This window comes from Harpia harpyja, chromosome 19, assembly GCF_026419915.1.
Source record: "Harpia harpyja isolate bHarHar1 chromosome 19, bHarHar1 primary haplotype, whole genome shotgun sequence".
Lineage (NCBI taxonomy): Eukaryota > Metazoa > Chordata > Aves > Accipitriformes > Accipitridae > Harpia > Harpia harpyja.
This window is the reverse complement of record NC_068958.1, coordinates 24,310,279-24,337,748: the sequence shown is the minus strand read 5'-3', so window position 1 is coordinate 24,337,748 and position 27,470 is coordinate 24,310,279. Positions and strand designations below refer to the sequence as shown.

General features: G+C 43.0%; 2 protein-coding genes across 4 annotated transcripts in view; one reads left to right on the top strand and one right to left on the bottom strand.

The window, feature by feature from the left end:
- LOC128154411 (nascent polypeptide-associated complex subunit alpha, muscle-specific form-like) overlaps positions 1 to 27,470 on the bottom strand; it is a 39,558-nt gene that overhangs the window by 11,259 nt on the left and 829 nt on the right. The gene's annotated exons all lie outside the window — the stretch shown is intronic.
- TSPAN2 (tetraspanin 2) lies at positions 154 to 27,470 on the top strand. 3 transcript variants are annotated; one of them, XM_052815004.1, is made up of 8 exons: positions 154 to 520; positions 3,357 to 3,459; positions 17,527 to 17,624; positions 18,078 to 18,152; positions 18,694 to 18,795; positions 20,039 to 20,113; positions 20,852 to 20,935; positions 23,703 to 27,470. In XM_052815004.1, the coding sequence occupies exons 1-8, from the start codon at positions 452 to 454 to the stop codon at positions 23,847 to 23,849; spliced, it is 753 nt and encodes a 250-aa protein (XP_052670964.1). In that variant the 5' UTR covers positions 154 to 451; the 3' UTR covers positions 23,850 to 27,470. The 3 variants fall into 3 exon arrangements, with proteins under 3 accessions (XP_052670964.1, XP_052670967.1, XP_052670966.1); XM_052815007.1 differs by having other exon boundaries at positions 159 to 520; positions 26,411 to 27,470; XM_052815006.1 differs by having other exon boundaries at positions 167 to 520; positions 22,915 to 23,904.

The following is a 27,470-nucleotide window of genomic DNA, read 5'->3' as shown; positions in this document are numbered from 1 at the left end:
CCCCAGCCCCGCCCGCCTAGGACGGCCAGACCCCGCCGGAGGGCGGCTGCCGGGCGCCCGACCGCCCCGCGCCGCCGCCGGGAAACGCCGCCGTGCGGGCAGCGGGCCCGGCCCCTCAGGGCAGGGCGGCGCGGGGGTGGGGGGGCGGACTCGCGGCACCGGGCATCGCTCTGGGCGCAAAACCCGCCCCGCGCCGCTCCCCGGGCGCCGTCCCCGCCGCAGAGCTGCCCCGCGCCCGCCGCCGCGCCGCCTCCCGAGGCGGGTCCAGGTCGGCGGGGCCGCTCGGGCAGCGCCGCCCTGGCCCCGGCCCCGGCCCCGGCCCCGGCCCGCCCCTCGCCGCGCCCAGCCCTGCACCTGCCTCCCAGCGCCGCCCCGCTCCCCGCCCCGCGCGGAGCCGCCGGCGAGTCGGGCCGAGCCGCCTGGGGAGCTGCTGCCGGAGCCGGCGCCCGCCATGGGCACCGTGCGCGGGGGGATGCGCTGCATCAAGATCCTGCTGTTCATCTTCAACCTGACCTTCTGGGTGAGCGCCGGGCCGAGCGGAGCGGGGCCGGGCCGGGGCCGGGCCGAGCCGCGCCGCGCCGCCTGCGGCACCTGCCGCGGGCGCTCCCGGGTCGCGGCCGCGGCCGGTCCCGCGCGGAGGCGGCCGGCCGGGCCCGGCCCCCGTCGGCACGCGCAGCCGCGGGCCCCGGCGGAGCGCGCGGGCAGCGGCCGGCGGGGGTGCCCGGGTGCCGGGCGCTGCCTCCGCCGGGGCGGCGCCGGGGCGCAGCAGCGGGCGCCGGGGCTGCCCCGCGCCAGGGGCGATCTTTGAGGAGGTGCGCGGGTCCCTCGGAGGAGGGCTGCAGGCTGGGCTACCTGAGCTCGGGTTGCAAGAGTGCGCTCGACTTTTACTCGACTTTCTATAAAGATACGGCTCTTGCTGGGGAAATACGTACTTGATGATATTGCCGAGAGAAGACAACGTCTGTCTTAACTGGTAATTTAAAGTAGTGACCATTTCCCCAGCAAGCATAAAATTTCAAACGACAGGAGGCTGTGAGAGGTTCTCCCAGCATTCCATGCAGTGTATTGCAGCGGAACACTTCTTCACAGCATCACGATGCTTTCTAATAATGTCATGTCAAATAGTGAGCCAACAGCTGCTACTTTACAAGTTCATCCTAAGAGAAAGTCCTTGTATCCTATTGCACTTACTTTGCTGAAAGCTACCCTAATGTGGCAAGGAACAGTGTCCACTGCAGAACCCTCAAGAGATTTAGAGAATGCTTTGCCCATTCTCCCCTCATTGCACCTTTTTAATAGTCTCACAGTTCCATAGCACAACTGAGTTCGAGCTTGCTTTTTTCTTTCATTTTCCCTCATGCTGTGTTCCCCCTTCCAGTAGCTTTGCCGTTTTTTCACACTGGAAAGCAATTAGCAATGCTATCTTCTTAAATGTCTTTTTCTTTCTGATTCACTGTTTTTTAAAAAGTCACAAAATAATCTTGTTCAGCCTCTCTGGAGCAAGCAGTTTTGGGCTTTTGTCTCCTTTATGCTTGAAACACAGTTAAACCAAATGCTTTTCCCTCTTGGTGACAGCACTGCAAGCTCCGGGTACACAGTGCTGCTGTGCTCAAGCTGTAGGGGCAGAGTGATGTTGCCCAGCTGCAGCTGCAAGTCAGTAGAAGGACAAAGCTTTGTGTTATGTTGTTTCACAAAAGTGACAATTGCTGTGTTTTGTTATCTGCCTTTTCACTGAGATGGAAGAAACCATCTGCTCAGCTGGACTGGGGGCATTCATTTCAAACACATTCCAACTACCAGAGGCACTTGGAAGCCTGGACTGACAGGAGGGGGCTCCTAGCATGTTCTGGCAGTCCAAAGGCTGAGCCCATGCCTGCAAGCAGGGAGGTTCAAATGCTGTGACCAGGGTGGCAGGGGACCCTCACACTCTGCACTGTGACACTTTTGTTTGGAGAGCTGTGATCCCTAGCTCTTCAGGCATATGCTTGCCTGCTTTCTTTGCTTGCTGTAGCTATGCCAGAAAAATCAAGTGCCAGGCAATGCAGGACAGATTAAAAAAGCACCACGCCAGGCTGCCAAGGATATGGTAAGCAGCAGGTGTTTTGTGAACCTCATTCAGGTTGCGCAGTTGCTACAGGCCTAGGCTCTGGGCCTCCATCAGAACAGTAGCAGAGCATCATGCCTGGTCCTGCAGGATGCTGAAGCTGTCTGCCAGGACACCCACCATTGCCTGGCAAGCTTATAAATATGTCTGGCATGCCGTGGGTCCGAGACCACTGTCTATAGATCCTTCCCCTCAAACAATACGCCTTGACACTTTTTTTGGATCTAGTCTTGTTCATGTTAAAGGGAATTTTTCCTTGCATTTGACAGCATCTGTCACTTGTTTCTTAGTCATTTCTGTGATCCAAGATATTGTACACTGTAATAATCCTTTTACCTCCTAGTTCTGATAGGGGGTCCCATGGTGATTTAAAGAAAAATGCCCTGTCATAATTGGTCCAAACACACTTAACTTCAGCACATCCCTAAGAACAATACAAGCATCTCTTTCTGGTAAGCCTCCAAACAGAACACTTCTTACAACTGAGCAGCAGCAGCAATTCTGAAATGGCAGATGGTCTCCTGCAGTTTGTTATGATGATTTAGAGGTCCAGCTGTTCTCTCTACAGCATCACATATCTCGTGACACCAGAGCTGGACCTGTGTGATACATACAGGGGAAAGGGGCACCTCTCAGCCCAAAAGGCTGTTATTTACCCCTAAAACAGCTAGGAACATTGAAAAAAAAGTCAAATTACTTCTGTCCTAAAAGTTTGGTTTGTGTCAAGCCAGCAGGGCTTAACTCCTGGTTGCGTGGCACTTCCCCATAAGGTGCTCTTCCTACAGTAACAGCATCTTGACTCCAGACCCAGGCCCTGAGTGGCCTCCTGCATACTGCCTGACTACAGTCCAGTTCTGAGGGTTAGGAAGGAGGTCAGAGTGTTCCTCATTGGTTTTGCAGCCTGTGTGTTCTTCTCATGGGCACTCACTTCCCCTCCGCACCCCCACCCCACTCCATTCCCTATTGCAATTCAGGCCAAGTTTTGATGACTGAATGAGCTTACTTACAAGGTTTGAAAGTCACTAGTAAGTTCAGAAGCACCACTACACTGAAGAGCTGAAAGAAAGAAAGAAGTACATTGCACTATAATAGGAATTCATTCTTATCAAACACTGGCAAGTGCTTCCTGAATTTTCTGACAGTGCAATCCTGAGTTGTGGGATTTCAAGAAAGCAGAAAGTACCAATGACACCTCTTTGATGCTCTCCAGCCAACTGTTACTAAAGTATTGACTGGTCTGTTTATCTTCCAGCTGGCAGGACTGGCTGTCATTGCCTTTGGTCTGTGGCTGCGGTTTGGTGGGGTTATGGCAGACTTTGCTTCAGACAAAAAGTCTCCAGAGTATTTCTTCATGGGTAAGTTAAAGTGCCTGTGATGACAGTAACCTTTAGCCTTGGTTTAATCCTGGGGCATGTGACACACCTTATGCACTGAATTATATGAAGGCCAACAATTCCTGGGCTAAACTACACAAAACTGGACATTCTGGTGCTGTGCGTCATGTGCATGATGGCTTTCGTCCTTTCTCTGCTTGGCATCAACTTCCTTAGGCCTAACTGAACTCTTCTCCCAGATTTGATCCGATCCGCACATATCTTAAGTGAATTGTGCTAATAGTGTTGGAATAGAAGTTGAGATGGGTCAGAGACTCCTGGAACATGGGGCTCACCAACGCAACCTTCCAGAGTTTTCTGTGCAGCTGCTAGCCAACAAAACAAGTGTCACTTCTGAATGTTTCTAACACCAGTGCAGCAGCAAAACTTTTGCTCACCAGTTCTCCCTGTGTCTGCATAGAGGCCCTCACTGTGACTTTAAGTATCAGAGCAAATCCTTCTACAGCTGAAAAGTAAAACGACACAGTGTTCAGTCATTTCAAGAACTGTTTGTCCAACCTAGGCAGGAATCAACTAGTTCCCCAAGCCCACAGAATTGGTATTGGTCATGTCTAATTTTAGACATTTAAGATAAGTTTTTTTCTCTCTAGGATTTCCAGTTGGGTTTTCTGGAAATGCCACATGTGTTACATACCTATAGACATCCTTAAATAGCAGCTGTCTAGAACTGTCAGCAACTGCATTTCTCTATCCATTGGCAATTGTAACATGCCTTTACACCAGAAGAGTCAGGCTTTTTTCTATTTTAATATATCACCCCTGGAGATGGACTCACTCAATAAAATCCAGTTGGTGCAAACATTTTTGCCATCTACAAATACCAAGTGTGAATGAATACCCAGTCCTGCCTTGTCCATCGGGCCACTCTGACAGGGTGGCCAGGAATGGAAGTTGACCCAAGATGTCCTGTAGCAGTCAGTTACCTATCACAGGAATATTGCCTGGGCTGTGCAGTTACTTTAAATACCCTGATTCTCTTATTGGAGACCTTTACTCTGATACACCGCAGTCCTAACCCCAAGCTTCTTTAATATATGCAACCAGGCTAGAGGCACAGAGCTGACTGTATAGTACTGTGGGAATAGATGGGTAGGATGTTATGTCCAGCAAAGTTTCTGTGGGAGTTGATGAGGCTGAATAAAATCATTCAGATGAAAATTTGATTGGGACCTGAGGGTTACTGGAAAATATCCTGTAGCACCTCCACTGATGCAGAGCCAGGAAGCATGATTTACTTTTTCTCTTACATCTGAGCTGCTATGTCAGCAGCATACTAGATCACCAACTTCATTTCCAGATCCAGTTTATACCTGAAGAATTTCCTATGCTCTGTGTTGGAATTCTTCCCTGCCTCATCCACTTAATGTTTGACCCAGGAGATTCAACAAGACAGAAGCATGTTCTGGCCTTCAAAATCAAGTACTGTTGGTTAGAAAGTAGTACATCGTGTGATGTGAATAAGCACCACAGTCGTTTCACAGCTTTGCAGTGCAGACTGTAACACTGTGTAAACAAGATAATCCTTTGATGCATGTATATTTAAATCTCTAAAAGATTTATTCTGCTTCAGTCCTGAATAGGAATTACAAAAGCTGTTCAGAGTTGTTAATTTTGGGAAGTCCTGGGGAATGTTCTTGTAAAAGTTTTTGTCATATACTGTGGCATTCAACTATTGGGCTGTCACATGTATTTATAGAGCTGTATGCTATAATATGTAACTGCTAGCAGAGGAAGTGCTAAGGAACAGGACATAAATATGTTGAGAATTCTTTAAAACTTGCACTTTTGACTGAATTCAAAAGCAAAGTTTTGGCCCTTTTTTCCAATAGGCATTGTGCTCTGAACGGAGCATTCTTGTTAAAGGAAAACAAAAAAATTTCTGCTACCCTCCCTCATTACCAGTCATGTTAAATGCTGTTGTGACTTCTGAGCATCTGATAGGGCAGCCATTCAGAAGTCTGAGGCTGTTAACGATCTGTGACTAAGGCACTGGTAAAAGGATGGTGATAAGTTCAGTAACAGTGGGTTTTTCCAGCAGACAAGGCTGCACTTGACTGTCATGCTCAAGAGCTTTACCTCTCTAGGAGATTTCAGCTCTGAGTCCCCCCTGACAGTTGCATATTGGGCCCTTCTCACACCGACTCTAGGAGTGTTGTTTATTTGGTTTTTTGTGTTTGCTCTGTAACAGGCATTCTGGGTGACAGCCAGAATTTTGCATAGGAATTCTTAATATGGAACACTGCAGCACCCAAGGCGCAGCTGCCCAGAGGGCTGAAAGAGAAAGCAAATCATCAGTATGACTTGGAGATATAAACATATGGCCATATATATTTATAATTTCTTTAGCTGTGTTCCACTGACTGCTTTTGTGGCTGCCTTGTGATAACCCAAGCCCCTGTGATCAGATCAGCTTTGTGTCAGTGCTTGGAACAACAGTGCAGCTGCATTCAGAGTTTGCTTTGTAGGTTGAAGCACTGTCCAGAATCACCAACTTGTGGAAAACATCTAATTTTCTTCCTTCTCAAGAGGAGCACGTTCTGCTCTTTCTGTACCTGTATTGAGCTGCCAGCTGAATCTAACCAGCTTGTCTCTTGTGCTTCCTTGTGATGTTTTTTTCCTGGATCTGAAATGTTGTTTTAGTTTAAAATAATTGATAATTATATCCTTGCATTTTCCATTAGGCCAGAATGAGTCTCCTTAAATAGCCCTGTTCTTTACCAGCAGTCCAGCTGTCTTTTCTGCCCCCTGGAATAGTTCAGGCCATGACTTGGCAACCAGGCCTGTTCATCTTTTCCAGCCACTGAAATGTTTTTGTTGGTTTGAGAACAACTTACAGGCAGCAGTGCTGAGGTCAAGCACATATGTGTTCTTAGTTTTCTCTTGCTTGTGGTTTTGTGTTTAGTGATCCATATTCCCCACTGCAGCTTGCAGTTTTTTAACCTACAACATAAAAGGTTGGAATTGGAACTCATTGACCCATGCAGTCTCTATCCACTTTACCAGATGTATCTTAGACTGTAATGGCCTCCTAAAATTGGACATCCTCTCTCTGCAGCTCCCCAACTTTTGGAGTTCCCACTGCAGTGGCAGGCATGACAATATTTTTATGTTACTCTATGTCATAGTATGTTTTTTGTGCCTGTGCTTCAAGTGGTGAGGCAAAACTTTAGCTTTCCTGTTCTATTGCAGTTCAGCTCTGGTAGATTTCATATAGTCCTCTCATAGCTTTACTTGAGAGAAAAAAAAAAAAAGAAAAAACAAAGAAAAAAAAAGATAATTTCAGCAAAGGTCAATAGCTGGGCAGTTACCTCTTTTATCTGAGTGGTCTGTGACACTATACTGACCAAATGGAGAAAAGATCTGTAGAATAAAGGGAATTCCCTTGGATTGCTCGTCCTTCTTGAGACTCCTGTACCAAGACTCTAGCGAGTTTTTTACTGGGCGGGAAAGTCGGCAACAATCAGAAGGAAAAGAGAGATGCTTGTGTGAACCCAAGATGTCAGCATTGCTGTCTCACATTTAATTTGTCCTTAATTAATTCTTTGTAGTAGTGCTGTTCTTAAATTTAAAAATACCTAAGGCACAGAAGTGAAGGCAAAGTGCCTGCTGAGTGCAAGTTGAGCATTTGTGAAGTAAAAACTAACACGGGGACTTTTTAAGGGTCAGTTCAAGACACCTATTCTCCCCTCTTTGCTTTTGGTGGATGAAGAGGAAAGTCTGTGCTGGTTCCTTGGGCAACATGGAGGACAAACTCTCTGTATCCCTGATAAATGAAGTGCAGAGGGTCACATCACTGCCAGTAGCAATAAAAATGAAGTGTATGCACTCAACAAGCCCCATCAGGAATGGTGACAAAAACTGATGAATGTGAATGAATCAGTCTGGATTACTCTTTCTCATAACTGGCAGCACTGAAGCATCGCTTCTCTTGCACAGCCAGAGCTCACAAACTTCCTGCTATGTTACGTTTCTTTGCTGCAGTTCCACGATACAATCTGTGGTCCAGGCATTCATCAGGGCCAAACCAGTTGTGGATAGAAGTTTCAGGGTGGCTGTGGCTTTTTCTTGGGGTCTGTGAGAGCATGAGTGATCATTCTGGCTTTGAAAGGTACAGTTAGATGGCACATGCCTTAGGATATGAAGTCATGTCTGGAGTTGAAGGATGTTAGTCGTTTTTCTCCATAGCAGTGGGTGCCCATACAAACAGGAGTTGGCCAGCAGTTAAATCCATGTAAACTGCAATTCTCTGCTCCTGTGCCTCATTTTGTTATAGTTCTATTCATGTATTTTGGAGTCAAGCACTATACCCTTAGTCAACAGTATTTTCTGTCCAAATCCATAGCCTCTCAAACTCTATCAGCCTTTAAAATGAGAGCTGTTGGCAAAGTAGCCTCTGTGTAGAGATGCAATACCATAGGTGGAGCATCACATGGTCCTGCCATCATGTGTATTGGAGAGGCTTTTAGTGTACTTAAGACTTGAGCAATGAACTTGTCTTTCTTCCTGTCATGTTGTGTGCAGGTCTTCTGCAGTTGAGGAAGAGTGGTTTAGAAAAGGCTGATGGTGCCCTGAGTGGAAAAGGAAAGCTGCTGCACCAGAAATCTGCTTAAAAAATATGACACCACCACTACCACCCCCAAAAAAACCTTAGTCAAAATTAAAGTTGTTCAAAAGTCCTCAGTCTCTGTGCTGGATCATAAAACCTAGGAATCAGTTCCTAAGAGTCAGTATCCCACCTGGCAGAGTAAGGGCAAGGCCATCACAAAGTTAGTATTCTGACAAAACAAGCTAATCAAGCTTAATGGAATAATCTGTCCATCTACCTCAGGTTGATTGTTTTATATTTGCAATATGCTGAGATACAGGAGGCTTTTTTTTTTTTAAATTAATCACTTAAGAGTGAGAATGCACTTTATGCTTTTTGCCTGTTACTCTGTCCTCCTGGGTAAACCTTTCTCCCACCCTACTCTCTTTGCATGTAGCTACCTAAAAGCTAGCCAGTTCCACACAGCAGCAACAGTTGAACTCACAGTTACAACATTTCCTTCTTTGACACACCCTCTTCTCCTTCCTCTAGGCAGCTGCAAGTCACCCTGGTGCCTGCATACTGGTCGCATTGCTGTGAATGCTGAACTCTGACAATAGCGCTCACTGAGTATGTGGGGTCTCCCTCAGCCTACCTCAGTAAGCGATCAAGCAGTTGTATCTGATTCTGGTCAGACTGCCCATGCACACAGGCCAGAGCCCAGCACCACAGGCTCAACACTTCTACTTTTCCAGAAACAGCCACCTGTAGCAAGTGACCTAGGTGACTGGGGATAAACCTGTCACTGGTCCTGCATGAAGTAAAAAGACATCAAGGTGTTTCCTCTTGCTGTAGCAGCACACAAAACTCCAGGAATGGAGTTTTTAAGGGTCAGTTCAAGACACCTATTGTCCCCTCTTTGCTTTTGGTGGATGAGAGGAAAGTCTGTGCTGGTTCCTTGGGCACAAGGAACTTTTTCTGTTACATGCTTTGGTCTTCATACATGCTCTCTTTAACAACTCTGCTCTAGATGCCAGTCTCTAAAATCACTTCTAGAAAAAGAACAAAACCAATATAATCCATTGTATCTCAAGGGAAATGTCCTGTGTTGTGTTTCATTCTGACAGAACTGGAAATAAAATGGGACTGTCCACTATGAAGCCATTAAGAAGAAAGCATTTTGTCTGCTGGAAAAAAATAAAACAGGAACAAAAAAGCCCTTAGCTCCTTTTTGTGGTGTGCCACTTTCAAAAGCATCTACAGAGAGGGTTTTGATTGAGTTGGCTTGTTTTGTTCCAGCATTTACTTTATCTGCACTTGGGTGGGTAAAGACAGCTATCTGCAGAGTCCTAACTTTTGCTACTGTGGGGGTTGCAGATTTCTGTGAATTCATTATGCCCATACTCTGTTTTCTGTTTTGGGTGGCTTGCAGCCCGTGCATTTAAGCATTAGAAGTGTATAATTGTTGTTGACACCTGCATCGAAATGTCGGCATACACACAGGATTATTCAGGCTGTCCTAATCTAGAAAGGATTGCAGAGCATTGTGACAGGATTTCAGAATACGGAATGACTGAGTGTTAGAAAGGCAGATGAAACACAGTATCAATAAAGCAAAGTGATACAAGTGGTAACAGAAAATCTAAGCAGTATAAACACTGATACACTTTAAATTAGCTATAACGACACAGGAATGTGATCTTAGACTCACTGTCATTTGCTCTTGACAAAAGTGCCTTGCTCAGCTGCAGTTAAAAAGGCATATAAATATCAGGAATTATTAAGAAAGGAAATGAGAATCCAAATGAAAAATTTTAAAGTAATTGTGCAAATTTCCAGTGCACTCAATGTCTTGAATGCCGTATGTGGTTCTGGTCAGAAAAGATGCAATAAAACGAGAAAAACTACTAAGAAGTTTGGCAAGTTTATTATCATACTATGCACTATGAACAACTTCCATATTAGGAAGTTTTTCACACTATTCACATCATTAAATTGTAGAATCCATTGCCACAGGATTCTGTGAAGTTCAACCGCGATAGTACAGATCCACCTAATACAGGTATGTTGATTACATCTGACTTCAGTGAAGTTTGGTATAGGGTGAAGTAGATCTTGACAGAGCCATTGGAGACTACTGAGAAGGTAATAGCTGACATACTTTGGCTTATGTGAATTTGGGACATAATTATTTAGGGTTGTGAGGTGCATGTGAGCAAGATACGTAACAAGCGCTGGTATTCTGTGGGAAGGGGAAGGCAGTGGACCAGGATGTTACACTACAGTGAGGTTGCTTTTAAATTGAAATTCAGGATTTGTGCATCAGCAGAAGCCTACAAACTGGCTGGTATCTGTAATGCTTTTGTGGTTCCAGGAAGATTAACCACCATGAAATACCTGTTGAATTCACATAAGACATGTAATTATGTCTGTGCATTATGCTCAAATTAAGGATATATTTCAATTCTCCAGAAATTAATCTTCCTTCAGAGGACTCTGCCTCTCTTCTTCAGTTTTGTAGATGTATTTCATAGATAAATATACTAAAAATCTATTAACAGAAAAATGGTAATCTCTAGTAAGAAGCCTGTTTCAGAAACTGACTTTGCTACCATGTGCAACATATACAACTGTCCCTCACTGGCCTGTTATTTCCAACTCCCAACATGTGTTTCTCATCTTTTCCAATAGTGCATTTGCACTACAGGTTCCTTGGTACTCTACTGAGGGCTTGAGAGTCTCAGTCCTTCTGTGGAGAAGCACATCTGCCTCCCAGACTGTAATGCACATACAACCTCAGGAAAATCTCTTCAAGTCATGTCTGGGTTCTAGGACTCCTGTCATCACTGCCTCTGGATCTCTTATACCAGGAATAGAGCTGCTTGTTTTCTCAGTGGAGTATGAACAGTTGGTGGTTTGTTCAGTGTTAAGTTACTCAGCCCAAAAAATCAAAAGTAGAATTATTTCAAATGGAAAGTGACCATAGCAACCAGGTAAACAAGAAACCCATGTGAAATAAAGCCAGACAGAGAGACAGTGTACGTTTGTCTGCTCCTGCTCTTTGCAGTAGGCTCTAGACAGGGATTTGTATCTCAAAGCCGTTAATAAGACTTGGGGCGGGGGGGGGCAGACCAAACAAAAAAGAACTCTGGGAGTGGGTTGTCCCAGACTCTGAATTTAGATCTCTCCCAGGCTAGGCAGCCGGCAGAGTGTATCTGGTTGTGGTTGTGATGGTTCATGTGTTGTCTGAAGTAGGAATGGTTTTAATGTTTATTAGGTTCCTACCTGCCTGGTTTGTGTTGTAATGTTTCCTTTCTGTTCATAAAACATTGGTAGTACACACTTCTGCCTATCACGTGATTCTTTGCAATGGGAGCATAGAGGGACTCTGGTTCTAAGGTCACAGTTGTTACTCTGTCCAAGTGCCATATGACACAGACAGACTAAAGAACTGGTGACATTTCCTTTCAGATTAGTTATGCATAGATTTGCATGTTACCTTGAGAGTGGTTTTTAATTGCTCTAAGGAACAAAGAATGGATGTCTTGCAAATTTCACTCATTGTGTTTCTAAAAATGGGGCTGATCCCTCACTCTTGATACACATAAAGACACACTGCAGTCAGCAGCTATAAAATTCCATCCTTCTCTTCTACCTAGCCTAAAATGATGAAATTCTGTATTCACTGCTAATCACAAAGGTGTTTATCCAGAAATGACACACAGAATACCCTTTATCCTTCTTGAGGTGCTTCTTCACACTTGCAGATCCGCTGTCTCCAAGTACAGCCCCAGTAGGGTATACATGCTTGTACCCAGAGGAAACTATCTTATGGAAGAACTCTGTGCCATGAACATAGATACCAATCTAGAGATATCTGCCGAGTTGTGGATTTGCCATTCTTCACTATTGGGAGCCATTGGTTGCTCTGAGATTGCAGGTAACTTTTAAATTCTCCTTGTAATTGCAAAGCAGAGTCTGCCAGAAAACGGGAATCCCTCCTGTTGGAATTATCACAGGGAATGCCCCCATTTGCCATTTTCCTTTCAGGAAATAATGATTTCCCCATGGGATGAATCAAAAAATCAAGTATATAGAAAAGCTGTTGCTTTACTGCTTTCCAAATTTGTTCTTTGCAAAGTGAAACAATGGCTGAAGTATGGGCTTCCCCCCTTCTCACACTCGTATTTTTTAGCCAGAAGGGAAATCAATTTGTTACTAGATGTTCTCTCACTTGATTTACTGCTAAAAGTAGAAGTGTTGGTTTCTTTTCACAGCTTATAAAAATCTGTTTGTGTGGGTGGGTGTTTTAGCACAGCTCAAACGACAAAAACAACCCCACCACCCTAAAAACTGCATGTTTCCCCACAAAAAAGGTTGAAAGAATAGGCTCTGTACAAAAAACCCCCAGTCCTATGACACTTCATTTTTCATCCTCTTGTGTTTACAAAGAAGCCCGTATTTCCTCTAGTACCCCTCACAGTCATCGGTGTCCTGGCTGCGTGTGCTCAGATCAACCAATTTTCTGTTGCATTTTGCACATGGCTTCTAATTGTTAGGAATGTGCCTCTTCATCCCTTTGCGTTCAGGGGCTGAGTGTGACTTGCTTTGTGGGTCCTGAATGTTGTGGGCAGTCACATAGATGGCAGGTTTCTGCCATTAGGTCCAGTGTTTGCCCTCCTTAATGCCATGGCAGTGTGCCTGTTCTCAGTATTCTCTCTTGATCTGTTGTCTGCTCCTGTGTGGGCTGTGTGCTGCCAACAAACTCAGACAATAGTTAGTATTGTCAAACTCTCTCTTCTCTTCATTAGCACACACAGATCAAAGTGACATAATTAGGAATCAGGAAATGAACAGAGGCAAGAAGAGTTAAGAGGAAAAATTTAATACGGGCCACAAACATTTGCTTCCTTTCTACCCTGTACTGTTTTACTTCTGCTGCACAAAAAGCTGCAGCTAGACAGTCTTCTCAAAATTTTCCATTCACCAAAACAAGCTCTCTACTTTGACCCGACTTGTACACTTCTTTTTGCCATGCTGAGAATTGTAGTGAACTTTTTTGTGTCAGTTTCTAGTTATCAAATGTGTTCCATTTTGTGACTATAAACCAAGCGTCTTTTTTTGTTTCTCTGCTGTGCTGTAGATGCCAAATTGGAGGCCATGCCAAGGCTTTGTATTTTACAGTGGAAGCACTTATGAATAGAAGCTGATTAAGGCTTTTACTTTCCATCCTGCTTTTTTTGAAACAAACAGGCTCTAGTGAAGCTTAGTTTCTTCTGACACATGATACTATTGCATAGCAATGTATGACATTTAACACCACCAAATTTCTGGATTTTTTCTGCTTTGCTGATCCTAACTGGGCTAACTTGATGACTATCAGTGCATGAGGTCTCTAGGTAAGGCTATGATTCCAAGGAGTGCCATACATTGTCACCCTTTTCTTTTTTCTTTCTAGAGAGTCTCACTTTTCAGTTTAGGTCTATTCCTATTAAGAATTTGAGGTGATCATGCCTACACTGCTGTGTATAGCCCACTAGGAAAAGAAATACTAGCTCCCTGTCTTACATACTTACACCATCTAGGATGTTTCTGAATCTATTGCTTTGATACCCTGCCTGGAAATCATCTTCCAGTTGAGCATACCTGAATCTGGGTGCTAGGAAACTTCACAGTGCAAGCTGAGAAGTAACCTGGTCCCTTTGAATTTTTTTCAAGCTACTCTTCAGTGCCTCATTCCTGTGTGAAAGATTAGATGTCTGTGTATATATAGTAGACAAGTAAAAACATCTTTAATTTTGTGGATTTTTTTTTTAAGTGTTGTCATTATTTTCCATCTAGAAATAGCACTCTTGGTATCAGCAACTACTAGACCCAGGCTCAGAAAGGACAAAGTCTGGAATGAACTCTCCTGAACAGAAGATGCAAGAAGGTGGTTTTAAACTCTTGGCTGGCTCAGTTGTGGGGCCAGACACACAGCAAGCTCAGCTTTGTTTAGTGAGTGGTGCGAGTTCTTCCTGTAACATGCCTTAAAAGGGAAGTTCTGATTGAGGTAGCGGTTTAGCTGTGACTCATGCAAGTGAAATGTTAAGTCTGTTTCTCAGACAAAAGCAAATCCAAATTCCTGAAAGTGGTCTCACCCCTGAGCCTCAGAGAGCTTTGCCTTTGCTAGCTGGAAGCAACAAAAAGAAATGGGAAGACTTCTTTCCAGTTGTCTTAATCAAAAAGTCTCTCTGCTAAGTTGCCTTATACTTAATTACAGGGATTGCAGTAACGGAGTCACACGCAGAAAAGGGTCCAGGAAACATCTTTGTAATTACACGTTGTTTGTTACCATGGAGATCTCAGGAAATGGCAGTTTTGGTGTTTGGCAGTTGAACAGCAGGTTCGGCACCTGAGAGTTTTTAGGTTTTTCCAATTCATCTTTCACAAAGGGCTGACCTTTCTCTCCTGAGCCAGGTATATCTTTGTATGTCCCTCCCTCAGTAAAAACCACTATGGTGTGAATATGTGTACAAGTATTAGCTTTAAGAATGCTCAGTCCTAGTAAGTCACAAGATGCTGAATATTAAAAATCTAGAAAATACAGAATATGAACTGCCAGCACAGTCAGCAGCAAATCATAGAATCATAGAATCATTTAGGCTGGAAAAGACCTTCAAGATCATCGAGTCCAACCATCAACCATCCCCACTAAACCATACCCTGAAGTACCCCGTCTACTCATACCTCCAGTGATCGTGACTCAACCACTTCCCTGGGCAGCCTATTCCAATGTCTGACAACCCTCTCAGTAAAAAAATTTTTCCTAATATCTAACCTAAATCTCCCTTGCCTCAACTTGAGGCCCTTTCCTCTCGTCCTGTCTCCAGCCACCTGACAGAAGAGACCAGCACCCACCTCACTACAACCCCCCTTCAGGTAGTTGTAGAGAGCGATAAGGTCTCCCCTCAGCCTCCTCTTCTCTAGACTAAACAGCCCCAGCTCCCTCAGCCGCTCCTCATAAGACTTGTGCTCCAGGCCCCTCACCAACTTGGTTGCCCTAAATCCCACATATCTAGCATCACAGATCTGACAAAGCCATATTAATTATAATTGTTTTGTTGCTGTTTAGCAGAATGTGTTCCTCAGCAGCAATCCTTGACACAAGAAAGGTACCAGGGCAAGAAGGGTGGAGGGGAGAAGGATCATAAGAGCTGCGATAGATATCTGGCTGATATACAGTGACTGGACAGTGATGTGCCAATGAATGGGCAGCAGGCAGCAGTTTGCCTTCTCCAATCAGGCTGCATCTGTGAGGCAGAGTAGCTGATGCTCTGCACTCATATATTGATAGTTTATTTTTTCATTTTCCTAGCAATCATTGCAAAGTGTCATTTGTAGGGCTTTCTAGTCTAGGTTATGCAAGGTCTGCTAACAGGAAATGCCAGCAGCTCTGTTAACCCTAAGGATTTGGGTCAGATTTAAAAATAATGTTTAAATTGGTAATTGAGAATACTAAACGTTCTCATTAAAAGTTTGCGTAGCCAAAGCTGGGAGCAAGGCTCTCTGTGCCCTCTAGTGTGCACAGTCTGTAGCTTCGCTGTTTCCTCATAACGGCATGAGGGAAATGAAGCTGTTTTTTCTCGCAGTGGATTGGCATGGCAGATTTCTGTGTGTCTCCCACGTTGCCCACACAAGACAAAGACTAGAATTACAAGGCACTGCACTGAGCCTGTTGTACTTTGGCTGACATGGTACCCAGAGACAAGGCACAAACACAGTTGTTGTGGCCTGATGGGAACTGACACTGCCCATGAACAGATGTATTGCCTAAGCACAGATCATCAAGCATCTAAGTTTACCGGTGAGGAATGAAAAATTCTGTGCTCTGGTTTCCTTTTGCCCTAGATAAAGCCCATACAAAAAAACCAACCCTGTTGAATGTGAGTGTTTCTAGCAGCTTTACAGGTGTCAGAGATGAATGCAATTCCCCTGACCTCTACAGTTTTTGTCCTGTCAAGTTCTGAACATAGCTGGAGATCCTAGAGATCTTTAAATATGTATGGGGCTACACTGACATCTCCCATGTTCTGCAGTTGTCTCAGGCCTGGTCTTTGCTGGCAGTCTCATCCCCAGATTGCTTCATTATCCTCTTAATGTGTTTAGTCTGATAATCCACTATTTGCTGTTCGTTCTTTATGTCATTAGATTTGTCTACACACAGGTAACTCCTTGTGCCAGTAGCCTCAAGTCCATTCAGCAATGCACTCCCAGGAGGAGGTTGGCTAAGGTGTCTGAGCAATCCCCTGAACGATTCAGTAACTGCATAACACTTAACTGCACATGTCCAGAACAGGAGGACAACGTAGTGTTGCCACTGACTGCTGCAGGACCACTGATTCTGCCTGTTGAAATAAGGTGGTGGGAGGATATCCTGCAGTTCAGATGAGGGCAGCATGCACCATGAGATGGTGTTTGTTGGCCATGCATGCAAGGTTCTTGGCCTCTAAGTTTTAGACGCTCTACTCCTTTCATACAGAATCACCTTTTCTTAATATCTGATGTGATTTGTCTGGTTCTGTGATTCTATCCATTTTCAGGCAACTCTTTTCCAAGGCTTCTGATCACAGTGCACTGATACTAGCCTTTAAAAGCTGCTGATATCACATATTCTGACACTCGCATCAGTATGTTGGAGGAAAAAAAAAAGTAAAGTAATGACACTGGAATATGCCTGCGCAGCAGGCAGTAAAGCACCTACTTATCGTAAAAGGAAGATGCCACACTCCAAATCACTGAAGTGTAGACAAGCTTCCATTCTCCGCAGTGACAAAGCTCAGGACTATTGCTGAACTTATGACCTCCCCTAGGCTGTTCTTCCTACTCATTATTTTGCCAGAGGGTGCCCATTCATTGTTTCATTCACTTCCTCTAACAGCTTTCAACGGGTTCCCCCAATCATCCTCTTCTTTCCAATAGCAATCAGCTTTTTCCCCAGCCAAAGCACTGATTTCAGAAGAACTTCACACTGTAGTGCCTGTACCTTTCCTGAGGATCTTCAAATGTCCCTTTTTATGTGCTGCCAGGCAACTGACAGAGCATAGCTGCCAGGTAGCTTTTTAAGTTCCACCCCTACATAGCAGTGCAGCACATTTCCAGTCCCAGGTTTCACAGAAATAAGTCCTCTAGCAATGTTGGATTTTTTTTTGCCTTACATTCCTCACTGAAGAGTTATAAGGTGGTTTCGGATAGTATGGTGTATGTTTTTCCTGGACCGAGCTGCCCTTGGGACAGGAAACTTGGGAGGTAGAAGTCTTCTCATTTGTCTTCATGAAATTCTCCAAGAATTCTGAAGAAATCATTGGTCTCCTTTTGGGGCAAGAGAAACTTTTCTGTGTAACAGGTGTTCTTTGTGAGAGCCAGAGACCATTGTTACTTACAAATGCGTGGTTTTGACAAAATAGGTAGCAGACTTTGGGAAGAGAAACCTTAAATTCTTCTCTGATTCTGATTTTTCATAGGACTCTATGTATTGGTGGGAGCAGGGGCTCTCATGACCACAGTTGGATTTTTTGGGTGCTGTGGAGCAGCGCGGGAGTCTCAGTGCTTACTTGGAGCAGTAAGTAAAAGGTTACAAGGGCCTGGGCTTGCTTAGGAAAATCATTCAAAAGCATATGTTTTGTGTCATTAGTGGAAAGATCTTTATTGTGCAAGACCTGAAATGTCTTATGTCCTTTTACTGGCTAATTTAGCATCTCTAGCCACCATCCTATTGCAGAGCTTCCATACATGAAGAAGTTCCATTGCTTGCCTCATGTGATATACTTCCTGGAATTACCTTCTGTCTTTTCTGAAGCTACCATCTAAGCCACATCTTTGCCATTTCCACCTTTGTTTCCATATTACAAGAAATCTGACTTGATGCCCTTGTCACAGACCCTGCTTACCAGCTTGCTTTCAGTTACTGTGTGGGCTGTTAAGGCCTGGGCAAGGATGAGGGACTGACTGGCAGTCCATATAAAGCAGAATTTTGCAAGGTACATTAATATAAGATTCTCTTCTTCCTCTGCAGTTCTTTGCTTGCTTGTTGGTGATATTTGCGGCTGAGGTCACTGCTGGAGTATTTGCCTTTATAGGCAAGAAAGTGGTAAGTAGCAAGCAACTTCTAATGTAAGAATGGGGCAGTTATGGATTCCAGTGCCGACTGACCTACAGTCTGGCTCTTGCATAGGAAACCTTCCAGGAGACTTTTCCCAGGAAGACTCTCTGACATTCTTATCTGGAGTCAATGAGAGCTTGTGCTGTCACAAGTCCAGAATGGGATGCAGTTTTTGCCCCCCTCTATTAAAGAAAATCTGTAGGTGTTGTTCAACCTTACATCCACAAGGAATATCAAGTAGAACTATGTAAGAGGGTATTGCTAGGGAAAAGGGCAAGCAAATTCAAGCGCTGAGCTTCAACTAACAGTGTTTAACCAAAACACAGAATACAGCATATGTACATACTGACCCATGCAGAGTCCCTCTGAATGCCAGCAGGCCACAAAACCTCCTATCTTTCCAATCATGATACCTCAGTTTAACAGGCATAATTTTCTGCTCTGGAAGTTGATGACACAAGCTAGAAGTCCGCACTGGACTGGGGGTAAGACTTACTTGCCACTCACTTGGAAAGTCTGATTTCTGCAGGCAATACAGGAAGCACAGAAAATCTATGAAGACATTTATGATGACTATATGAAAAACCCAGGGGGGAAGGTCAACAGGACTATCTATCACTACCACTTGGCTGTGAGTAGTTCTCCTGAACTTTAATACCTTGCACTGCTACTCTACTGTCACATTACCCTTTAAAATTCCGAATGCCTCCCACTGAGGTATGAAAGAATAGAACTGAGTGTTACTTAAAATGGAGCCAGAGGCTCAAAATCCAGTTTCCTGATCGCTCTGTCAGAATTCTGGTTTTCAGAGTCCAAGCAATCCGTAACTTTGAAAGTGAAAATTGCCAGGCTTTTAAATTTCAGCTGATGCTTCTTGTCTCTGTTGTGCAGAAGATATGACTATTACGGCCTTTTTGGATATTAAAAACCAAGAATAAATACTCACAAATGCAGAGAGAGGTAGAAAGGTCTGAATCTCTTTGCATTTGTCAGAGAAAAAACTGTGACTCGTGTCCCAGGACCGACAGTGTGGCAGATCCTGTCACTGACTGGACCAAGTAGGTAAAGAACCAAAAGTACATGTGTGACTCAGTTCAGGCCACCCAAAAAGTTAGTGTCTGAATCAGAATTAGAACCTGTGACTTCCTGAATCCTATTTGTGTCCATCCTGTATCTACACTGCCTCCCACAGAGATCAAGCCCAAGCTTTGTTGCTCCTTACAGCATTCCCACGTTCTTTAGAACAAACATTTCACAACCTCAGACCCTTTTGTCCTTCTCCCATAGCTGTTATTTCTGACCCAAAGAGGAATTCCAAGCATTTTATGGGAGATAGGCAAACAGGAAAAACAAACCCTCTGAAACACTCTGATTTATTACTGTCTCCAAACCCGGCACTATGTTTTGTCAGAAATAAAGATTCTAGCATTCTCTGTTGTAGCTTTCGTGCGTTGCCCATAATTCTGTATGCGCTATTTGAACTTTCTGCTTTCTCCCCTTAACAACTCCTGTTTCCTTGTAAGCCAGGGATCTGCTTTTCCAAAATCCACTTGCTTGCTTTATTATGAGATAGTGTGATAAAAATCCCTTCTGGAAGTTGTTGTTAATACAAATTTGTCTGTTTGCTATGGCTTCAGACAATTGAAACCGATTTTTGAGAATTTTGGCCCACGCAGTTGGAACTCTACCAGAGGTAGCAGTTAGTATAGGGAATAAATTTATAACTTGATCTGTATTGTTTCTTTTTTTTTTTTGGTTATTCATTGTCTCACTTTCAATATGAAAGTAATAACTAATTTCAGTATGAAACAAGTCTATGGTTTCCCCTTCTTCGATTCTTCATCTCTCCCTCTCTCTCTCTCTCTCTCATTTAGCTCCAATGCTGTGGTAAAGATAATATGGAACAACAAATGGGATTACCCTGTCCAGAGAATATCCAGATGCCAAAGGCAAGTGTCCTCTGTTCTGGTGGTTCTAATCACTTTTTCATGTCAATTGTTTAGTAAAATTGGATACATTCTATAAGTAAAAGAAAGAAAGAGCTTCCTCTTTACCTTGCAAATTCCAGCATGAAATTCCATATGAAATGGAGCAGAGTGGAGGCAGAAATAAGTTGGAGGTCATATTAAACATGCCCAACCCTCATTTCTGAAGCCTGCTTGTAGCATCCCATGGTAGCTGAGACAATATTACATCATCTGAAAAGTGGGAAGGATGTAGCAGAAAAGGAATCCTAAATGAAAAGCCCTGTGAAGGCTGAATTTTGGCAAGTGCCTGCCTTAATCACGCATGGAGACTCCTGACTAGAAACTTTGTTGGTGTTAAGAAGGATACTGTTATTTCTGTCTTTTGTGGAATCTGGTTGTGAGTACAATGTCAAGCTGAAGGGCCAAACTGCCTGATTTAGCATGGCCTATCATATAAAGGGTTTTAAATTTCAGGAAAACTGATTGTAAGAAAATAACTTGTATGTGTCAGCCTGTACAAGCAAGAGGTACAGATGTCTCACGAGAAAAGGGAATATGCTGTGAAAATTGTCCAACAAAACACAAGGCATAGATGCAAGAATTAGGACAGTGACTGCAATATTTTTTCATGTTTATCTGTTGTTTAGTGAGAACAGCTGACAGAGTTGGTTGGAGTATATTTTCCTAGGAGTAAAAGTCTTTCAATTTTGTTTTTAATAGAACTGCCTGGTTGAAATCCAGAATGTAATTGATGCTAATCTGCATTTAGTTGGAATTGTTGGAATTGCAATTGCTGGCATCACAGTGAGTAAATCCATGTTCTCACTCTCAAATCTATATTTGAGCCCAGTACCCTGTCCCTTACTCAAAGCTTTGTGGAAGGTGTTTTGCAGCAACTGGTGAGATTCCTCAAAGGTGCAGCTATTCTTACCACTTTCAGAGTGTCCTCTCTCTGGGAATTGCCCATGTCGGCGCAAGCAGACTTGCATGACTTCGTTTTACCAGTTCATTTTGTGTCCTCAGAGAGGGTCCAAAGTAATGGTAACCTTATTTTGGTGTAATAATAGGAAAGCAAAGTGCACATGAACCAAACTGAAAAGCAAAAGGTTGTAGCAGCATTTCGTCTATTCCAAAACAACTGCAGACTGATGTTTTAGGCCCTTTGAGCATCCATTCCTTAGATTTCACAAGGAATAGAGAGTACCTGCCCTTTGCATAGAAATGGCTTTCCAGGAAAATGCTGGCTGTAGCATTGGTTCAATCTGAAGGATAGTTTATAAACAGATTTTCTAGGTCACAGATCCAGTGATCAGTATGTATTTTGTTAAAGGAACAGGATTTAAACTGCATAGTTTTCAGAACAGCATTTCTTTCCTAAACACATAGCACCTAGTTACAGGTAGCCGTTTCATCGGATTGTGTCATCAAAGCATTGATAACTGTCCTTACAGTCCACCTCCTCCCACAAGTGTGGACTGTTGTATTCCCACGGTCTGCTCCTTCCTGACAGAGCTGTGACCAGTAGATGTCACCCTGCTGCAAAGATGTGGCAGGAATGGGCAGTCTGTGTCAGGCACAGGCTTTAACAGAAAGCATTTTCCAGCACGCATGTGCCATGACTTCCTTCAGACTCAAGAAACCAGCAGCAGTCAGAAGCAGCATGAGGAGCCAGAATATTAGTAAAGAAATACACCTTTAAGCTGCTCTGAAGAGCAGGAGGTTCATGGACTTGGGTGGACACTTAAAAGCAGATGAAGGGTTTATGTATGTAATAGAAACCATGGCGTGGGTAAAGGGGATTAAACAATCCTGTGATTTGTGTAGAACGTGAAGGTGTACTCAAAAATACAGAAAAGCAACATGGGTGGGACAGAGTTCCAATAACCTCATTGCTCAACAAGCATACACTAGAAATAGGAACATCTCTTCTATGGCTTCCCACCTCAGATACAGCACAAGTTATGAAATGATAACCTCTTTAGCAGCAGAAACATGTCTGTACATTTTTCTGTGCTTGTTTCTGACACTTCATGGGGTATGACTGGTTAGCTGTCTCCTTGCTTAGGGAGGTGTGTGGGGAGGGGATGTGAACTCAGTGGTTTAACTGCCTCATAGTACTGCTCATCTCCCATCATTAGCAATAAGGCCTGAGGAGATAGCTGCTAACTGCTTTGGAGAATCAACTTGTGGCAAAAAAGAAATTTCTGGAGACTCTGGCATCACCCACTGTTCTGTTTTTAACATTCCCTCTAGTTAACTAGCTCCCTAACATGAAGAGAGTTTTATATTTAATGTATAGTCTTGGTCTTGAGTAGTAACTGTTAAGAGCTTAGCTTTCTCTGTAAAATCACAATGCTCAGCACCAGTTCCAGAAACCTGGTTCCTCTGGAATCATTCTCTGCTCTTACTCAAGTGTGTATACAATATTCCATGTAGAAGCATTCTGAAACTCAGAACTCATTTTGGTGCAATACTAGGCATAATACCAATAGTCACAGTTACTGATGTCAGTGAAATTTATGTTAATATTATTAACGTTTGAGGCTGTTACGCTGGCCTTAACATTTAGAAAAAAGAACAGTGAAACTAGTGTGAGCAGATAAAATCTTGGCTTTGAGTATCAGTGAAATCTCTTTTATGTTAATTGCCTGATGTCTTGGGGTTTGTAGATGGAAGCAGTCACTTGCTACTCTGCCATAAGAACCTTCAGATTGTTCTGGCATGCAGACTATTTTGTAACTGTTTTGTAAGTGGATCCCTAAATTGCATCCCTTCTCTTCTAGATCTTTGGCATGATATTCAGCATGGTTCTGTGCTGTGCGATCCGTAACACAAGAGATATGATCTAAAACTTTCACTGCACAACTATGTCCCAGGAGTTCCAGACTAAGCTTTACAAGAAGTGCTCTTCTACCCAATTTAATAATTGTAATGCATTTTAATTAGTGTTTTAACATACTGAGAGGAAAATATCCCATTAGGTGAGCAGGTGAATTGTATTAGTTACAGTAAAACCGAAGTGAACAAAAAAGGGTTTTAAAATGTCCTTTTTAATGAAAAGAAGCAAAGGTGCATCTAAGACTAATTTGATTTTTAATGTTTGTATATGTGGAATTAAGAGTTTACACATCTATAGACATTGTGTAAGCACATGCATATCTCTCCTTACACATATATATGCACATGAGCAGGTACCTGTGTATGCAGTACCTTGTTTAGGTAAGTATGTGCAAGTGGAATATGTTGTGTGTACATATTTGCATGCGTATTATTCCAGAGTCTCACTATGCAAGAGTGTACACACACCCATAGGTATACAGTGCTTGAAACCCTTTCATATTGAGCCCCTTTTGCCAAGAATTAGTGGAGGAACAAATGCCATTTTAAAAAGTAAGACCTATGATCCATTTTGTAGCTGTTCTTCCCAAAGCCCAAACAGAGTAGAATTAATAAAATTGGACTTTATTAAGAAAAAAAAATAATGCCTAAGGGCCTGCTCCAGCAAACTTTAATTCACGTGAGTAGACCCATTGACTTCACTGTCATGCAGAGACTGGATTTTTTTTTTTAGGACTGGACCCTTCATGCAAATGCAGAAAGCTCTGGGGGAGGAAACATGTCCAAGGAGATCCAGGCTAAAGGAAGAGGGGGAAAGAGGTGGGAAGCTGGCAAGATAATGCAGTTATATGGGAGCGATTGCAGTGCAAAGTGTGCTTAAGCTTCCCAAGCTAGCCTGAGACACATGCACACAATAAATAAATCTATGAGTTAAAGGGGCCACTAAAAATCTTTATTCAGAAGTCCCTTTATCCTGCAAGACTCTATATGATATATATGCTGGTGCAGGAGCGGAGCCTATATCCAGAAAAGCAGCAGCTTTGTCAGATACTCTGTAGAATCTAACTGGCCTGTGGAAGCCAACCGAAGAGTGAAAATGGTCAGGGAAAGACACACAGCACTTTAATATCCTCTGTTTCTGCTTCTGTGACTATCACAGCTTCCATGGGGCTCTTACCTCAACCTCTCACCTTTTCTTACGGGTGTAAGGCAGGAAAGAAAGATGGGACATTTTTACAGAGCCATAAAGTAAATTTTCTTACTGGCACCTTTAGATTGCATGTCAGGTAGAAAAATTACACTGTGTGCTTGAAATACCTCAGGGCTTGCGTTTACATAGTTTGTTTCTATATTTTTATTTTTCTATTTGTCATATTTATTCATAAGAGAATGTTCCTTTTAAAACAACCTAGAAGGGAGAGAGGTTGTCCCCAGAAGGGGAAAATAAATTACATCAAAGGCTCAGAATCTCTTAATTTTTGGCTTACTCGAGATTATTCACCATTTCAGAGAACAGCTTTTTGCTAACAATATCCACATAGCAGCTCTGTCTCTCTGATGATCACTAGGTTCAGATTTCTGATGCAGTTGTTCCATACATGATGGGGAAAAGTTCAGCTAAACTATGTATCTATCTCATTGAAACAGTCCACGATGTCTAACAGGACTTGGCATTTACAAGTCATGGGGTCTTTATTCCACTGAAACACAATGGAAAGAAATGGGATTTCAGAAAACGTGTGCATTCGAGTACACATGTTTGTGTGGAATATACATCTCTCGTTATATTTATCTCTCATTTCCCAAAGAAACTCAAACTCCCATCACTTTTCTGTTACTTCAGGATTGGAAAGAGTGTTGCTGTTCCATGTAACTGATTTAACTGACACATCTTGCTGTCTTTACAAATTGTTCAACCACAACCTGTGACACTGAGACAACTGTGCACTAAATGCTGGGTATGCAGCAGGCACTGCCAACTGAGCAGTTTCCAGGCCTAGCTTCAGGTACCCAGCTGACAGGGAGACATTATATCCTACACCAAAGAAGAGTTAGGCTTGTATCACTCTGTTCACAGCTGATTAGCTATGGATGCCGTGTAAAAGTAGGAACTGGGACCTTACTCTGCAAGCATCAGACCAGGAAATAAGGCCCCAATCTGCTGTCTGCTCCCAAGGAAGGCTCAACTGGGAGAATGACACTAGCAGCAAATCCATAAGGGTCTCAAGCTGAAACTAAGGAAGTAAGTTTCTCACAGCAGACAACCGACATAGCCAAAGCAATTTCCTGGATCCCAGATATACTTGAGACTGACCCTACAACTGGTTCTGCTCTAAATAGATAATGGGATAGTATATGACTGGGGTGTTTTCTCCCAAGGTAATACTGACAGCAAGAAGAAACCTGTGTATAGTGTCATTTTTGCCATTCAGAGCGAGACAGCTTTCCAGGAAAACCAGTAAGAATAGCACAGTAGGGAAGCCAGTAGTTCAGGTTCCAAGATTATTGCCCTAGAGGGATAGAGATTTATTGCAAATAAAGCCACTTCCTTCTGTTACACTCCCCCTTGTAAAGACAGTATTTTATTTATTTTAAACACATCTTCATACAATTGGTTTTAATTCCTCAAATCTGTAGCACCGGAATGTAATGATAGGACCAGAGTTTACTTCTTTATTTGTTTACTGTTTCCTGAATAAGTTGGAAGATGCCCACTCCTGCTTTTGAGATGCACTGAATAAAAAGGCAGCTTGCAGAAACTTCTGTTGCTTCCCCAGATCCCCACTCCCCCAGAAGTACAAAAACATCTAAGTGCCTTATGAAAACAGGGAAGAATGGCACAAAGAAACCTTCCATAAATTCAGACTTGAACAACCTAACTTTCTGCTGAAGTGTTTTGGATTTGTGTTTGGTTTTTTGTTTTTTGTTTTTATTTCTTCTTCTGAACAGTGCATTTTTTTTCCTGAGCATAATCACTGCCTATACTCTACGGTTTACTGCTATTTAGGTTTACGGGATACTTGCACTGCATATCAGGAACAGAATAATAGCTAAGTTATTGGTATAATTTAAGCTGGAAATCAATGTTATGCATCTACTAGTGCCTTTAACAGAATCCAGAGATACAGCCTCTTTTGTTGTTTCCTGCTGTTGTCTGCTGTTGTGAGGTGCATAATATATTTGCAGTTTTCTCTGCATCTTAGTGACTGAAAGTCTTTTTTAACTCATTAAGGGACAGAAAATATACCTGTTCTTTCCCTGTCGAAGCTGTAAGAATTCTTTCCTGTTGCTTTTAGATCATAGCTAGTTAACAACTCCAATTTTCATTTACTAGCTTGAGCAGCCTTTTTTAAATGCTTAGATGTCACAGGCGGGGTTATGGCTATCCAAACTAGATATATAGTGCCCACAGTTTATTGTGCTGCTGCTCTTTCGTTTCAGCTCTTGAAAGCACAAAATCTTTGATCTTTGTCGGCAGTACAAAATAATTTCCAAGCAGCTACACCATATGTCTTCAATAAGAAAGCTTTTCAAAGGTAACTAAATCCAAACCAGTATCTAAACTTCCTCAAATACAGTTCATGCTCCAAAGTTGCATGCCAGGAGTTAATTAACAAACTCTGATGCTTGTGTGCACCAGATACATAGTAACTGCCGTGTAAGTCAGCAGAAGTACCCATTTAGTCCTGTCCCTTGTACCTGTTTCAGAGGAAAGTGACAAAAGATCAAATCCCTCCAGGTGATAATTCTGAAAGCACATCACACACGTGTTCTTATTCTCCTGTGAAACAGTTTGTTCTAAAGCATGAAAGATGTAAATTGTTGATGCCCTTATTATATCTCTAAATATCATTATTCACATTTCCCTTGTCTAATTTTTCTAAGTAACTGACTTCAGTGGGAGCTTCATTTGTTACAGGAAAACCTCAGCCAGTTTTAATCTCTCGCAGAGATTGCACAGGAGCTGATGAAGCACAGCCCTGTAATATCCCTACAATGAAGATTTGTATTTCACTTTTCTTCATACTGAAAGTGATATTTTTTTAGCAAAATATATTTCATATGTATTGAAAAAGAAATTGAGTTATCTTAAGCCTTCAGCTGCTATATTTTACAGCCTTTGGAGGCTACTGATGAACAGCATCAGATGCTGTTCATAGAAAATGTACATAAATAAAGCTTTTCAATCTTACTTCTTCCTCTCTATTGGTGCTCCAGCCACTAGGTTCTCCAAAATACAAACCACTTCCAATACAATGTATTTGCTTCTATAGCACAAATTCTGATTTTGGACAGAACTGGCGTATCGGTTTATGCTGCAGAGTCTGTAGCAGAATTACCTCTATGGCAGCTGTCTTTGAGAGAAAAAAACCACCGTACTCTGTTGCTGAAATCAGCTTTCACTTCCCTTTAGTCTAATCTGTTCTGAAGTGGCGTTTTATCACCTTTTCTGTCTTGAATTTGAAACAACTTTCTAATAAAAATAACCTGAAATAAACGA

What these genes read in the sequence shown, in the direction of transcription:
- TSPAN2 (XM_052815004.1), top strand. Translation starts at nt 452, where the DNA reads ATGGGCACCGTGCGCGGGGGGATGCGCTGCATCAAGATCCTGCTGTTC. An exon ending in AGAATATCCAGATGCCAAAG is followed by an intron (nt 20,114 to 20,851) that starts GCAAGTGTCCTC and finishes TGTTTTTAATAG; the next exon opens with AACTGCCTGGTTGAAATCCA. An exon ending in TTGCAATTGCTGGCATCACA is followed by an intron (nt 20,936 to 23,702) that starts GTGAGTAAATCC and finishes TTTTTTTTTTAG; the next exon opens with GACTGGACCCTTCATGCAAA.